We start from the raw sequence: 15,227 nt of genomic DNA on the forward strand, positions 1-15,227 counted from the left end.
TTTTCAAAAGGTTTTTACAAAGTAATAAAATGTAAAACTGAGCTGTTTCGATGTTACTGTTTTTACGTGTCTGTTCTTGTCTGCAAGTGGAATATTCTCATGGATGTGGAGAAGAGGAAGTTTCCACTGGGTTCCTTAAGTCACCAAAAAGCCCTGGCCCAAGATTCAGTTTCTCCCCCGACCCCCAAACCATTTCCCAGCTGGTTGATGCCAAGGTAAAAAGACATCCTTCAATGACTAGAGGATCAGTCGCCTAAGTGCGCTCCCGAATTCATGTCAGTGTTGTATTTATGGTTTTACAATAAAACAGCCTTTAGGAACCTCTGGTGTGTGATGTTTTTCTTAGGGTTGGGCTTGGGCCATGTCATCCACTCAGCACAGCTCCTGCAGTGGCTGGGTATGTAGGACAGACATGAGGTACCAAGGTGGCGTGGCCTGTCACACTCTGAAGTCATGCTTGCCCATTTGTCATTTAAGGGTGGGTCATTGGTTGGCACAGCGTAGGCCCGCCTCAGTGTTTGGTGGATATGGGAGAAGGCATCCAAGGAGTCTGTGACCTGCTGAGGGATGGCTTGTAGAGGCCTGTCTCGGAGAATAAGGGATAGGTTTTAATCAGTCCTCCTGGTTCAGTTCAGAAGGCACACATCCGAGTAGGCCTGGCCCCTGCAGCCATACCTTCACTATAGTGGCTGGGGTCTCCCATGCAACTGGCATGTGTTTACAGCTGTTATCTGTATCCTTTCTTTCCTGGGCAGACCAGCCCAATTCCTGACATCACTGGAACTCTAAACACATGAGAGTTGGCACCTGCCACTTGTTCAGAGCCTCATATCACAGACAAGAGGACATTTTTGCCTTTCTTCCTTAGGCTCAAAGTTGAGGGAGAAAAGATCCCGCCAAAATGAACTGTGGCCTGTGTGGAGGGGAGGGTGGAGGACATCGAGGGAGCCCAGCACAGGAAGTTCCTCTCTCAGTCTCCAGGAAAGTATAGTACAGACTCCCCACCTCAGGCTCCACCATGTCCCTAACTAGTGCTGAGGAACTCTATTCTAAGAAGATGAATTATTAGGATCTTCTGAAAAAAATCCCATCAAATTATGTGCAGGTAGCCTCTCTATACTTGGCCCCTTCCCAGAGGGCAGCAGCCTAGCCCTGCAGGCGTGCCCCATGGAAGTTTCTACAAGGGAACCATGGGGATCTCTGTATCAACTGAGATAAAGCTGTATAAAGCTGGCACAGGAATTTCTCCACAGCTGAAATTATAAGGTAGTCTGTGGTGTTCACAAATTTTTTGAATTCTTTATCTCAAATGTCAAATAAGGCCAGGCCTCTGGATGTCACCACTGGAGGGTTAGCCTCTGGGTTATGGCCAGTTAAGATGCTTATTAAGCAGCCACATTTATACTGTAGCAAGTAAATATGAAGAGTAATCACTAAAATTCCCAAGGCAAGACCAGATCCTCAGTGCCTCTTCAGGGTAAGGGCTCCTGGGCAGAGAATGGATCCTGAGCCTTTGGGAGAAGTGTTGTGGATTCCTGGGACTGAATCCCCAGGGGGATGATTGTGTTGTCAGGATGTACTATTATTTATTAGGTAAAGCTGTAGCAAGTCCCAAGGAATGCCTGTCCTGAGGGATAGTTCAGAACTGTCACAGAAGCAGGTGCCTTCAGGACAAAACAATTAGAGACAGTATAAGTGAGTCACAGGGAGAACTTTCCTCATGGGACAGCTCAGATACCTCAGATTGTCTTCCCATAAGAACTGAGTAGCCGGGCTGGAGAGATGGCACAGCGGTTAAGAGCACTGACTACTCTTCCAGAGGTCCTGAGTTCAAATCCCAACAACCACATGGTGGCTCACAACCATCCGTAATGAGATCTGATGCCCTCTTCTGGAGTGTCTGAAGACAGCTACAGTGTGCTTATATATAATAATAAATAAATCTGAAAAGAACTGAGTCGCCTATCTAGGGTAGCGCATGTCTCTGATTCCAGGACCAGATAGGTAGAGGCAAGGCAATCTTGGGTTTGAAGCCAGCCTGAGCTACATAGAAGGATCTTGTCCCAAGCTCACTAAGAATTGAGCAGATTTTTATGAGGACATTTGTTTTGTTTTGTTTTTAAAGATTTAGTTTTTATTTATACAAATACATCAGATCCTACTACAGATGGTTGTGAGCTACCATGTGGTTGCTGGGAATTGAACTCGGGACTTCTGGAAGAGCTGTCAGTGATCTTAGCCACTGAGCCATCTCTCCAGCCTGACATTTGGTATTTTTTTCTTTTTTTTAATTCGATATATTTTTTTAATTACGTTTCAAATGATTTCCCCTTTTCAGGCCCCCCAACTTCCCAAAAGTCATATAAGCCCTCTTCCCTCCCCCTGTTCTCCCATCCACCCCTTCTCACTTCCCTGTTCTGGTTTTGCCCTATACTGCTGCACTGAGTCTTTCCAGAACCAGGGGCCACTCCTCCATTCTTCTTGTACCTCATTTGGTGTGTGGATTATGTTTTGGGTATTCCAATTTTCCAGGCTAATATCCACTTATTAGTGAGTGCATACCATGATTGATCTTTTGAGACTGGGTTACCTCAGTTAGTATGATGTTCTCCAACTCCATCCATTTGTCTAAGAATTGCATGAATTCATTGTTTCTAATGGCTGAATAGTACTCCATTGTGTATATATACCACATTTTTTGTATCCATTCTTCCATTGAGGGATACCTGGGTTCTTTCCAGCTTCTGGCTATTATAAATAAGGCTGCTATGAACATAGTGGAGCATGTATCCTTATTACATGCTGGGGAATCCTCTGGGTATATGCCCAGGAGTGGTATAGCAGGATCCTCCGGAAGTGACGTGCCCAGTTTTCTGAGAAACCGCCAGACTGATTTCCAGAGTGGTTGTACCAGTTTGCAACCCCACCAGCAGTGGAGGAGTGTTCCTCTTTCTCCACATCCTCGCCAACACCTGCTGTCTCCTGAATTTTTAATCTTAGCCATTCTGACTGGTGTAAGGTGAAATCTCAGGGTTGTTTTGATTTGCATTTCCCTAATGACTAATGAAGTTGAGCATTTTTAAAGATGCTTCTCAGCAATTCTCAAATTCATCTGGAATAAAAAAAAACCCAGGATAGCTAAAACTATTCTCAACAACAAAAGAAATTCTGGGGGAATCAGAATCCATGACCTCAAGCAATGCTACAGAGCAATAGTGTTAAAAACTGCATGGTATTGGTACAGTGACAGGCAGGTGGATCAATGGTACAGGATTGAAGATCCAGAAATGAACCCACACACCTATAGCCACTTGATCCTCGACAAAGGAGCTGAAAACATCCAATGGAAAAAAGATAGCCTTTTCAACAAATGGTGCTGGTTCAACTGGAGGTCAGCATGCAGAAGAATGCGAATTGATCCATCCTTGTCTCCTTGTACTAAGCTCAACACCAAATGGATCAAGGACCTCCACATAAAGCCAGACACTCTGAAGCTAATAGAAAAGAAGCTGGGGAAGACCCTTGAGGACATCGGTACAGGGAGAAAGTTTATGAACAGAACACCAATAGCGTATGCTCAAAGAGCAAGAATTGACAAATGGGACCTCATTAAATTACAAAGTTTCCGTAAGGCAAAGGACACCATCAAAAGGACAACTCGGCAACCAACAAATTGGGAAAAGATCTTCACCAACCCTACATCAGATAGAGGGCTAATATCCTATATATACAAAGAACTCAAGAAGTTAGACCCCAGAAAACCAAATAGCCCTATTAAAAATAAGGGATACAGAGTTAAACAAAGAATTTTCACCTGACATTTGGTTTTTAGTAGAGAATTCAGGACTGTACAACAAGCAAACAAAAACCCACCATGAACCTGGTATTCCAGCCACTGGTGGGAGCCGGCTAGCATATGGAACTTGTATTTATTATTTGCACTCTTAAATATTTGTCCTTCAGGCCACTCCAAAATGCTCCACTTCAGAGTGGTCCCTTCAGACTCCCATGGCAGCTGTCTCTGGTGGATGAGGGTGGATATGATCCTCATGGTGTTTGTTAGCCCCAGCTGGGGGCCCTTTCCACAATTTCTTTCTGCACAGTTGCCTGTCTCCCTGGTGGCTTCTGACCTGTCCACTTCAAACCAGAGCTATGATCATAAACACTTCAATTTTTCTGTTGGAAACTAGAAACCCCAAGTCTCAGACTTTGAAGAAAAAGGAAGTGCATATGTGTCTCAGGGGACCATAGACTGTCCTAGACTCACATCCTGCCTGCCTGACAGAACACTTTCAGTGAATGGCCTCCAGGCACTAGAAGCAACCCCTTTGCTGGACTCGCCATCAACTCTGGACACTGTGGTCACCTCCCAGAACACTGGCCTGGTTTCTGCTACAAGAATGACTTTCCACTTGGAAGCAGATCAAGCCCAGCATCTTCAACCTCCATCATTATGTGCCGCACCCTGGTACTGGGTGAATGCAGTCAGTACCAGAAAATTACAGGAGATTCTCCAGGGCATGCAAGGTTCTCAAGCTACCCTGGCCAGCTCACCTCCTCTCTTTCTCACACGGCAAGAATCTAGCCCAGTCCAGTACTTTGGATTCTGGTCCAGGGCTCAGCCAATTGTGGCAGATGCAACAGAAAGACCAGGAGACAATCTACTGGGGCTGTTAAAGACCCCAGGAGACAATCCACGGGGCACAGGGCTGGTGAGGACCCCAGGAGACAGGCAGTCCAGGTCAAGGAGGAGAAACAGCAGGTGCTGCAGTTCTGGGTGATTTTGGATGGGTAAGAGGACAAGCTGTCCTCTTGGAGGAAAACATTAGAAAAAACTTTGTGTGGCAAAGACTGGGGACAACCTCAAGCACTTGGGCACCACGATATATTTGTCCTTGTGCCTTTGTGACCCCTGTGCGACCTCTTCTAGAAACAAGTGCCTGAATATCTGGATTTGGTGTGGGGACTGATCTTAGAATTGAGAATAAGTGTTTAGTAAATGTCGTTGCCTTTATAAAAGACTTTATTTCTTTTTATTGTTGTTTGGTTGGTTGGTGTTTTTGTTATTGTTTTTTGCTATGTTTTATTTATTTGTTTGTTTGTTTTAGCATAGAATAGAGTTTATTTAGGGCATGGGGAGGGAAATGAGAAGGTAGTAGAGGCAGAGAAAGGCAGAAAGAAGGAAAGAGTAGAGAAGTAGAGGCCATGGCCACGTGGAGAGAAGGGGAAGGGACTGGGGAGAGAGGGAGCAGGAGAGCAAGAGGCAAGAGATCGAGAGAGAGCGAGAGCGAGAGCGAGAACGAGCAAGAGAGAAAGAGAGAGAGAGAGAGAGAGAGAGAGAGAGAGAGAGAGAGAGAGAGAGAGAGAGAGAGAGAGAAAGAGTGTTTGGTTGGTTTTTGGTTTTGGTTTTGTTGTTGTTTGAGACAGGGTTTCTCTGTATAGCCCTGACTGTCCTGGAGCTCACTCTGTAGACCAGGCTGGCTACAAACCAGAAATCCACCTGCCTCTGCCTTACAAGTGCTGGATTAAAGGCGTGCACCACTATCATCTACTGGGTTTTCTTTTCTTTTTTTTTTTATGCCATGTTTGTAAAGCAAAATAACCCCACTCCACTACTGAAGAGTTAGGAACTATTGTGTTTGAAATGGTGCACAGTCAGGATCTTGTTCTGCAGGATGTTGTCACATTGCAGACCAAGCATCTTTCTCTCCAGGCATGGTTGCTCTACTCATGCCCCGAGCTTCCCTTCCCATCCAATACCCTTATTGTGGCCAGGAGACACCAACACACAGAATGCTAGGAAGTGACAGCTTGTTTTATTTGGGTCCAGATCATCAAAGCTGTACTGTGACAGACAGTGGCTACCCTCTGGCTTGCAGACTGGCATCTTCAACTTAGCTCCTCGTACCCTGTGGATGCAGAGTGACTCAGAATGGGTCCTTGGGCAAGAATGAAACATCACTTGCTAAATGACCTCTCCTGTGGGCATTGCAGGGAACAGTCTTCTCTGACTTGCTGGAGGTGCCATTTCCCAGCAGGAATAGCAAGAGACAGAGGATCTAAGTGTCCACAGTACCCTGGTCACCCTGCCACTGAGCCCTAGCCCTGCAGTTGGTACTATGAAGTTGGACAGGAAGGTTGGAGTTAGGAAGTTTGTCCCATTTTACAACTTCTAGCTGCTCTTGGAGCCTGACCTGGTGGTACAGGCTTGGATTCCCAGCTACTCGGGAAGATGATAGATCAAAGCCTTCCCAGGCTACTAAAAGTCCCTGCCTCAAAACAAAAGCATTAAAAGGGAGTGGGGTGGGTTTGGGATAGCTTAGTGCCTAGGCATGTGACAGGATTACATTCAACACTAAGCAAGTGGGGGACCCTTTGATCCATGTGGTCAGCCTGAAGGATCTAGAGGGCAGCTCCTCGGCTGTCCTGCATGCCTTCTGCTGGAGCCAGGCTAGCATCTTCTCTGGACCAGCTGGGACCAGCTAGGTCCTATTCCTGGGTTTGGCTTATTTCCCAGGTGGGAAGCTGAGGCCCAGAGAGTGGACCAAACTGCTCACCTGGAAAAGACTCCATAATTTGACTCTCCAGTCCCTACCGTTTCCCAGTCCCCCCTTGCCTGCCTCCCTGGGCTCCCGAGGGCCTCCTACCATCGCCGGGGGCTCCACAGTACTCCTTGCATTCCTTCTCAGAGTAGAACTTGTTACCATTGCCTTTACAGCCCCCATAGTTGAATCGGATACACTTCCCTTGTGCGGCATCGAATGCCCAGAGCTCTATGAAGGCTCGGCAGGGGCCTTGGACTATGGGGAGACTGCAGGCCGCTGTGAAGGAAAGAGGGACATGGAGCGTTAGTCTTGTACCTGCTGTTGGGACATGCACAGGACAATAGACAGGGCCAGGGAAGCCTGAACATCTAGATTGCATAGTCCTTCTTTTACAGACTGGGAAACCAAATGGGTCCCCAGAAGAACAAACAAACAAACAAACAAACAAATAAAACAAACAAAACATGACTACATCTGCATGTGGAATTCCTATGAGCAACCCTGCCCTGGGTTCCACCCTGAGAAAACCTTAACTTCTGCTCATGGGCAGACAGGTCTGTGGAACAATGAGAACCGGGGACATTGAGGGTCCGAAGACAAGATGCTCTCACCTATAGTCCGGCATGTCTGCAGACATTCCTTCTCAGAGAGGAAGTTGTTACCATTGCCTAGGCAGCCGCCATATTGGAATGTCTCACAGGCCATGGAGGCACCATTGTAGTAATACCTTTCTTGCATCCCTAGGCAGGGGCCTTCTGAGTAGCTGAGCTGGCAGGAGTCTGGGAAGAGACAAAAGCACTTACTGAGCACTTGCTGTGAACCTGTGTATAACTTGTTATGCGTCCCCCATGCTGATGGAGACGGAGAGGTCTATCAAGTCATCCTTCGGGCTTCCTAAGAAGCGGGCGCCCCTTCTTCATCTCAAGATGGCGAAGCTCAGGATGCATACCCAAAACTCAAAAATCAGCATTCATTCCACCCCATAACCCAGAATTGGGATATTTAACAGTGACCCGAAGACCTATCTGCCCAGAGAGTCCAGCTGGCTCTCCTCACCATCAGCTGTGTCACAAGGTGCCACTCAGGCTTTTGCTCTCCTGGTACCCATGGCTTCTCCTCTCTCTTGATCCACACAACCATTCTTAATGCCTGCACACAGCCTGAGTTCCCTTGGCCCAGGAGGTGCCTTTCATCACCTCTGTCTCCTTAGGCTCGCCAGCCCTTTGATGATGCTGTCCTTTGGACCTAACATTTGTTCCTTTGGAAGTCTCCTCACAAAAACCCAAGGAGCCAAGGAAAACCCAATGTCTGGCACAAGGCCTTTGGTGGAGCAGGCTTGGCATTTGCTGAGCAAGTTAACTGAACTGACATCCACACAGAGCATCCTTACATCCTTTTCCTTTACTGATACAAGAGTGCTAAAGGTCAGCTCAAGAGTCAAGTATCCTGTTACACAGCAGAGAAAACCAAGGCTTGGTAAGCGAACATACAGACAGGATAGAAATTCACTCCTCATGGCAGGGCTGAGCCCTCCTGAGCCTGGGACTTTACCCCTTGCCCCTCTCCCTCCAACCCAAGAGGGTTCAGAACTTTATCTGTCTTAGCTATAGCTGAGAGATGGGCCTTGCAGTGCTGAGGCAGCCAGTCTGAACTGGCCATGGGCTCAACCAGTCATAGGCTTTGTTCTCCACAGCATGGCCGAAGCAGGTGAGCAAATGAATTTCCTTACCTTCTTTCTTGAGGGTCCCAGTTATTAGTGGCTCAGAACCTGACCCCTCATTCTCCTGGGGCAGCACTGCCCGCCGGGCTCTCTGCAGAGAGAAGAGACCAGCTTTGCAGAGACCTCACTGCTGTTGCTCGCCTGAATCCCTGTAGTTATGGAAACAGACCAGACTGCCTAATGAGATGCTAGCCCCAGGGATAATCTGAATTCACAGAAAGGGCTCAAGGGGGTTTCTGGCTGTAGCGGGCCCCCCCCCCCCCCCGAGGCAGAGTTCAAAGCCAATTAAAGAAGGGATGGGGACGGAGACCATTGGTCACTAGGCAGCCTGTCTGCTCACAGGAGCCGTCTAAGGCTTGAAGAGGCAGAAGTATGGTGGAGTTAAGGAGTAACTGAAAACCACCAGGACCCGTGGTCTCTTCCAAATTCATCGTAACCTGATGACATATAGGCCTTCCTTGGTGAAAAAGGAGAGATGGAGAAAAGGAGGAACAAGTTAGGTAACACAGCTGCTCAGAGGAATTGGGTGTAAATTGAAGGACTATTCCCAACTCACAAGGATAAAGAAATATGAGAGCAAGAAATAGGAAAAAAAATTAAGCTACCAGTGAAAGTCACAATAGCGTCTATCGTAACAGCCGCCATTAGCAATGTAAACCGTCAGAGTTGGAAAAGATGTTGGTTTAGCCTCATAGTTGAGATAGTAAACTGCCATTTGAGACACTGCAGGAAGTAGATCTGCATCCTAGGTGTTGTGGAAGGAAGGCAAGTAAGCTATGAACAATAGAAGAAAACTTTCCTGAGTTGAAGGAGTTGGGTTGTCCAGTTATGAGGAAAATCATGAAATCATCAAAATTAACACAGACAAAGAGCTCCTAGTGCACATTGTAGAGAAGAACAGGGGGCGTGGAGAGCCTCAGGGCAAAAGGGAGGATTGAGACTCAGAAGCTCAAGAGCAAACAATGGCGGTCATGAGGAAGATCACCACCAGGTGGCTCTCCTCTCACCCAAGCTGCTGACCATACAACAGACTGGGGCACAGGGCTTGCAAGTGATGGGTCACAACAGCGCAGAAGCTCTTCCATCTTGTATTCTTGCTGAGGCTATTCCAGCTTTAACTAGGATATGGCCTCCTTGATGGAGAATCTCATGGAAAATTACCCATTTCTATTCTCAGAACCAAACTTTGGGGTGTCCTAGCTAACTTTTCTTAGATTCTGTCACAAGTGTTTGCTTCAAGCTATGTACTTTTAAGAAGAGAAGCTCCTCACCCCCCCATGGAGCTGATGACTGAGATGTGAGGACACGGTTTCTGCTTTAAAAAAAAAAGGCTGGACAGTGGTGGCATATGCCTTTAATCCCAGCACTTGGAAGGCAGAGGCAGGCAGATTTCTGAGTTAGAGGCCAGCCTGGACTACAGAGTCAGTTCCAGGACAACCTGTCTCAAAAAACAAAACAAAACAAAACAACCAAAACCCCTCTGCTCTGGACACTTGGGGCTACACACAGGTTCCTGAAGACCTGAGTGCAGTTCCAATTGGCTGGAATAAAGACTTTCAATGGGCTACTCATTATGTCTGAATGGTCACCTCTGGTAAGCTTCGATTAACACATGGAGACAAGGCGGAAGACAAGGAGTGGATCTTCTCACCAAGCTGAGCCACCTGCTCAAGGACATGAAGATCAATCCCCAGAGGAGATCTCCCTGTTCTCTCGACAGGGAGAGATTGTTGAATTTTTCTTGGGGCATCCCTTAAGTATGAGGTTTTAAAGATCACGCCAGGGCAGAAGCAGACTTTGGGCAGCCATTGGAGCAGGTTCAGTGTTTGGTCACTACCGGGGAGTACAATAGTCATGTTAGTCTGGACTTAAGTTCTCCAAAGAGGCAGCCACTGTCATCCTAGAAGCCGACATCTAGGCCAAGCCTTCCACTCTCCCTGTGTGGGGAGGCATCTGGGGAGCAATAATTGCAAACTCCACACTGTCCCATGCGAGGTGACACGCTGCTGTGGCTCTGTGCTGGTGCACCTCATCCCTCTCCCCAGAGACACTGTCACTGTCTCTGCTCCTGTGCCCAAGAAACTAGTGTGGCTGGTCAGTTCTTGAACCTAGTAAGGTGCCAGTCTGTCCAGAAGGCCTGGGGTGGGGCTGTGGGAGAGGGGTGAAAGAGAAACTCACCGCAGATGAAGTGGGCTCCACCTCCCGATCCCCAGGGACACATTCCCCTAAGGCAGAGGACACAAAGGAAGAGTGAGCAAGAGGCCAGGCTCTGGAGGGTGGACAGATGTCCTAGACCCGGATGTCTGTGGTATCGTACCCTGTGCTTCACAGCACTTCATGGAGAGTCCTGCTTACAGCACTCAGAGCCTTTGATGGGACAATTAACTGACCCACATCACACCCTCAGTATCCTCAGGGGATCATTGACAGGGGCACTTCCAAAGCATCATGCTGCAGCCTCTAATGGCTTTTCCTCACAGACCCCTCACAGCAGGCTTTGAGGGGGGGGAGCGCATTGTTAGCCCATTTGACAGATGAGGTAAGTAAGGGTTTGGATGGCTAGCCAGAAGTCACACCTCTGAGCTTGAGTCACTAAGTTTCGAGGTGGGCACTGTGACTGTGGAGTCTGTGTGCTCAACCCCAAGGCTTTGCTGCCCCTTCAGCAGTGACTGTGGATGCCCTCATGGAGACCCGTGACCCTGGGACGAGAATGGAGGTCCTTAAGTGCTGCCTCTGCTAGTGCGTGTTCTAAGACTTGGGGCAAGCCGAGGAGCCCTGTCGGTCTCTGTAGAGAGGGAGAGACTGTGGCCTGTTTGTCCATGAGCGTTATAGGAAAGCTGCAGGTTCTCTATGGGGCAGGAAGGAGGAGAGGACCAAAATTCAGTCAGGCAAGATGTCACTTACCTCTGTCTTCCATAAAAATGATGGCGTTCTCAGGGATGCCCACACTCAGGGCCACCTCCCTGAACTCCTGGAGAAGACTGTCCCTCAGCTGTGGCTCCCGGCCTGCGAACAGAAGGTAGAAGAGAAACTGAGAGCCCCAGTCACCCTGGCCATCTGGACTGTGTCCAGCGAAAAGTATGGAAAGGACTGGCCCATTAACTCTCCTTGACATAACATTGAAAGATGGCTCCCCAAGAGAGCGATTGGGCCCATCACAGGTCCTGGGTGCTTATTTAAGGATATTTCCATTGGCTCTGTCTGGGCCTTGGTGACTCTAGAGTCACTTTCTCCCAGATCCTTTTCATTTTCATGGTAGGGAGGGTGTGCACATGTATGCATGTGTACATGCACATGTCTTTGTCTCTGTGGGCTCCAGTGCAGGTGGAAGGCATGGGTTGAAGAAAGAATCTATTGCTCTCCTACCTTACTCACTGGGGCAAGGTCTCTCAGTCAAACTCAGAACTCACAGATACAGCTTGTCTCCCTTGCCAGTCTGTGTGGGATACCCTGTCAGATCCTGCCAGACTGCTGGCTGGAATTACTGGAAGGTGACCCACTTCCTACCTGGTGTTTATGTGGGTTCTGGGAATCCCAATTTGGCCAAATTCTTGGTGGCAAGCACTTTAATCATCAAACTATCTCCTCAGCCCCCGGTCCATAGATGAAAATCCCTGCCCCACCCCACCCCTAACTTAGCTCATTGTTAAGGCCTTTACCATAGAGCTTGGCCATGATGGTGGGTCCATGGCGGTGGCTGAACTTCTTGGTAAGGAAAATGGCATACTCGTCATAGTTGGTGTGGACCACGTAGGATTCCAAGGTTGTGTTCCATTCTGTGTGGGAGATGCAGGCAGACCAAAGGAGTCCTTGGTGAGGCCTTTCGCCCTGGAGCCATCGCCCGTCCACTCAGCATGCCTGCATCCGTCCCCTCAGTCACACGGCCCTTCCAAGGGCCGGCCATCTGCTCACCCAGCATCCCTCTCTCCCCAGCATCTCCACAGCATTGCCTCACCCACCTCCATGGCATCCACCCACTCTCAGTCCTCTCTTGTTTCCTCTTTCTGTCTCCCTCCCTGGTCCCCTCCTTTCCCCTTTCCTGCCTTCCCCTCTCATTCCTCTCTTCTTTCCTCCCACCTTTCCACTCTCCCTTCTTCCTTCTTATTGCCTCCCTGCTCCCAGTTCCTGCACTTTTATCACTTTTTAAAAAAAAACAAACCAGAGTCTCATTTAGCCCAGGTTGGCCTTTTAGCTTCCCATGTAGCCAAGGATGACTTTGAACTTCTGATCCTTCTTCTTCCACCTCACTGCCGAACCAACATGGCCAATATTCCTTTCTTCCTTCCCCTTTCCTTCTCTCCCGTCCATCTGTCTTTCCTTCTTTCTTTTCTCCCTTGTCACTCCATCTGTTTGTCTTTCAAATGACCCATGAACTCATCTGCCTGTTCATTGGCTTACTATTGCGCATGCACTCAATCTCCCCCAAGGTCACCGACCAGGGTGTGCATCCCACACACCGGACAGTCAACAGACAGTTGCTAAATCTCTGAGTAAATTTGGGCCCATTTCCCTCTGCCACAAAGCATGAAGAATGGGGAGCAGATTATGACACCCTTGGCATTCTGCACCTCTCCCAGTTCTGGTCTTATGCTAACTGGGGGTGGAGTGCCAAGATGGCGGTGATGCATTTGGGGCAAGGATGGATGACTTCTTAGATAAATGGGAAGGAAGGCTTTAAGGGTAGAGGGGGAGAGAAAGTGGAAGGAAGGGACTGTGGTATGTCCCCTCACTCACTGGATGTGTGGTAAAGGAACTTTCCATCGGTGTCTGTCTTCTGATATACCCCAGAGTTCTCCTCGCAGACGCCTTTCCTGGCAATGATAAAGCCAACATTTCCAAATATGTTGTTTCACAGTCATCCTAGTCCTTGGAAATGCCTCTTTTGTACATGAGGAACAGAGAAAGGACAGGCAGGAGAGCCTTGGAGAAGGGGAAGAACTTCATGCTGGACTGCACAGCAGCAGGGAGGAATGGGTAGAGTCTAGACTTCGCCCTAGCCGCGCTGGCCTGAGGCTCTCCAGCTAGGTCCTTGGGGTACTTGTTCCCTTCCACAATGGCGGGAGGAACACCCAAGAAGAGGCAGGTGGCACAAGAAGCCTAGTGTTAGGGACACGGTCCTTGAGAGGCACACGAGAAATCTGCTGGGGAGGATAGCTGTGAACGTGAGGCTCAGAAGCAAGGTCCTAGCTGTGGTTCCCAGAACAGGATGGGAGGTATTGGGGAACGTGGTTACTCCTGCGCCCCACTCACCGCCACTTAGTACTGGTCATGCTGATCTCGGTTTGTGTCGCCCCCTCCTGCAGCACCAGTGTGCCCACACTCATCTTGTCCTTAATCCGCCTCACCCACGGGCATGTGGAACCAATGGCCAGGGTGTACCATTTTCCATACATCTAGGAAGAGCCACAAGGTGGAATCTGGATTTAACCAGGCCCTTGAGAAAATGTGCCGACATTACCCCTCCCTCCTCAAAGGACCAGCCCTTTAAGGGACAGTGTTTCAAGGCAACAGTGGGGTTCCAGTTACAGCATATTTAGGGCAGAGGTGTGCAGAGTCCCCCTGGCTTACACAATGCCTGTTCCACAGAAGTAAAGTGTCTGAGATGCCTGTGTGGGCAAGTAGAGTCCAGGTCACATATTCTGCGGTCACCAGCTACCACTGCCCTGGAAAGTGAGGCTTGGGTTTTATACCTTCCATAGCAGTGTCTGCCACCTTCTGAGGCAGCTGGCGGAAGTGCCACGGAGACACTACAAACCTGGTAGGACCTGATGGGACCAGCCCACTCCCTCTTCCTCCTGACACCAGTCAAATAGAGCTGACCGTCCAAGCCCTGGACCTCCAGCACACCTGTTTCCTTGTCCTAAGGTGTAGAAAATCACCTGGAGAGTCCTGAGAACCCCTCAGATAGATCATGGAGCCCACCTGGAGGTGGGCCTGGTCCCCTACTCAGATAACTTCATGAGTCAGGATAAACCCAGGGTTGCCTTGTTAAAAAAGAAAGCATGTGGCTCCATAACACACACACATGATCACGGATGTACAAGTACTCACACGCACATGCAAGGGCATGTGCACACATAAAAAAATTGCACATAGCCACATACACAAAGACACATAGTCCCATGTCTGCTACAGGCCAAGGTGCCCGTAGCCTCACACTTCATAATTCCCCCAATCCCATCAACAAGTGTCCTACCTCTCTTCCTCCCATAATCCCCTGAGCCTGTCCCTAATGTTCACAGGTTCATGCCCACCCTATGCCACCTGCCATATGTGGATCCCTCTGGGGACCCGTGAGGACAGGGCATATTTGAAGACACTAGGCTTACAGAGGGTCCCAAAGAATGAATGGCAGGAGAGGGAGCTGTATCTTCAGAGAATCTCTGAATAACCTAACAGTCTGGCAAGGAAGTGCCTCAAGAGATTGAGATGGGCACCCCGAGACAGGCAGGCCTTAGCCAGCAAGGCTCAGAAGCATGGGCATACCACCACTGCGGCCACCTCAGCCAGAGAGGCCAGCCTTACCCGGGACCAGGTGAAGTTCTCCTGAACCTGGATATCTGGTCCTGTCGACACATGGTCAGCCCTCGAAGCAAGGCAGGCAGTCAGCAGCAGGAACAGGATGCCAAGACCCTGCATGGCTCTGCAGTCGTGGGCCTTCGATGTCTCACAGCTGTAGAAACAGGGACCACTTCCCTGCCAGGGGCAACTATGAATGTGGAGGCTGTGAAAGGGACTGGAATTAAATGGTGACCTCAGTGTTTGCTCTGCTCGGCCAAGGCCAATCAGGGTCTTGGGCTGGCTCTAATCGATCCCTACAGCCCAGCCCAGGTCCAAGTCTTTAGACAGGAAGCCACGATTACTGACTCTGAAGGGACACTGACCATGCACAATAGGGTGCAGACCCTAGAAAGGATTCCTTCTAGGTCCAGCTCATCCTAGCGTGCCCAGGAGATGGGGAA

At 49.0% G+C, this 15,227-nt stretch overlaps 1 protein-coding gene across 1 annotated transcript; it reads right to left on the minus strand.

The window, feature by feature from the left end:
- Positions 1–5,797: 5,797 nt before the first annotated feature.
- On the minus strand, positions 5,798–14,963 carry LOC127680863 (protein AMBP). The gene is made up of 10 exons (XM_052176615.1): positions 14,791–14,963; positions 13,516–13,658; positions 13,000–13,076; positions 11,925–12,041; positions 11,170–11,271; positions 10,444–10,490; positions 8,275–8,356; positions 7,157–7,324; positions 6,648–6,821; positions 5,798–5,909 (listed from the first exon to the last, which is right to left on the minus strand). Exons 1-10 carry the CDS (start codon positions 14,902–14,904, stop codon positions 5,890–5,892), a joined length of 1,044 nt encoding a protein of 347 aa, XP_052032575.1. The 5' UTR covers positions 14,905–14,963; the 3' UTR covers positions 5,798–5,889.
- Positions 14,964–15,227: the final 264 nt, after the last annotated feature.

Source organism: Apodemus sylvaticus, chromosome 3, assembly GCF_947179515.1.
Source record: "Apodemus sylvaticus chromosome 3, mApoSyl1.1, whole genome shotgun sequence".
In the NCBI taxonomy this organism is placed as follows: domain Eukaryota; kingdom Metazoa; phylum Chordata; class Mammalia; order Rodentia; family Muridae; genus Apodemus; species Apodemus sylvaticus.

What these genes read in the sequence shown, in the direction of transcription:
- LOC127680863 (XM_052176615.1), bottom strand. Translation starts at nt 14,904, where the DNA reads ATGCAGGGTCTTGGCATCCTGTTCCTGCTGCTGACTGCCTGCCTTGCT. An exon ending in ATGACCAGTACTAAGTGGCG is followed by an intron (nt 13,077 to 13,515) that starts GTGAGTGGGGCG and finishes TATCATTGCCAG; the next exon opens with GAAAGGCGTCTGCGAGGAGA. An exon ending in TGGGACCCTCAAGAAAGAAG is followed by an intron (nt 7,325 to 8,274) that starts GTAAGGAAATTC and finishes GTCTCTTCCCAG; the next exon opens with ACTCCTGCCAGCTCAGCTAC.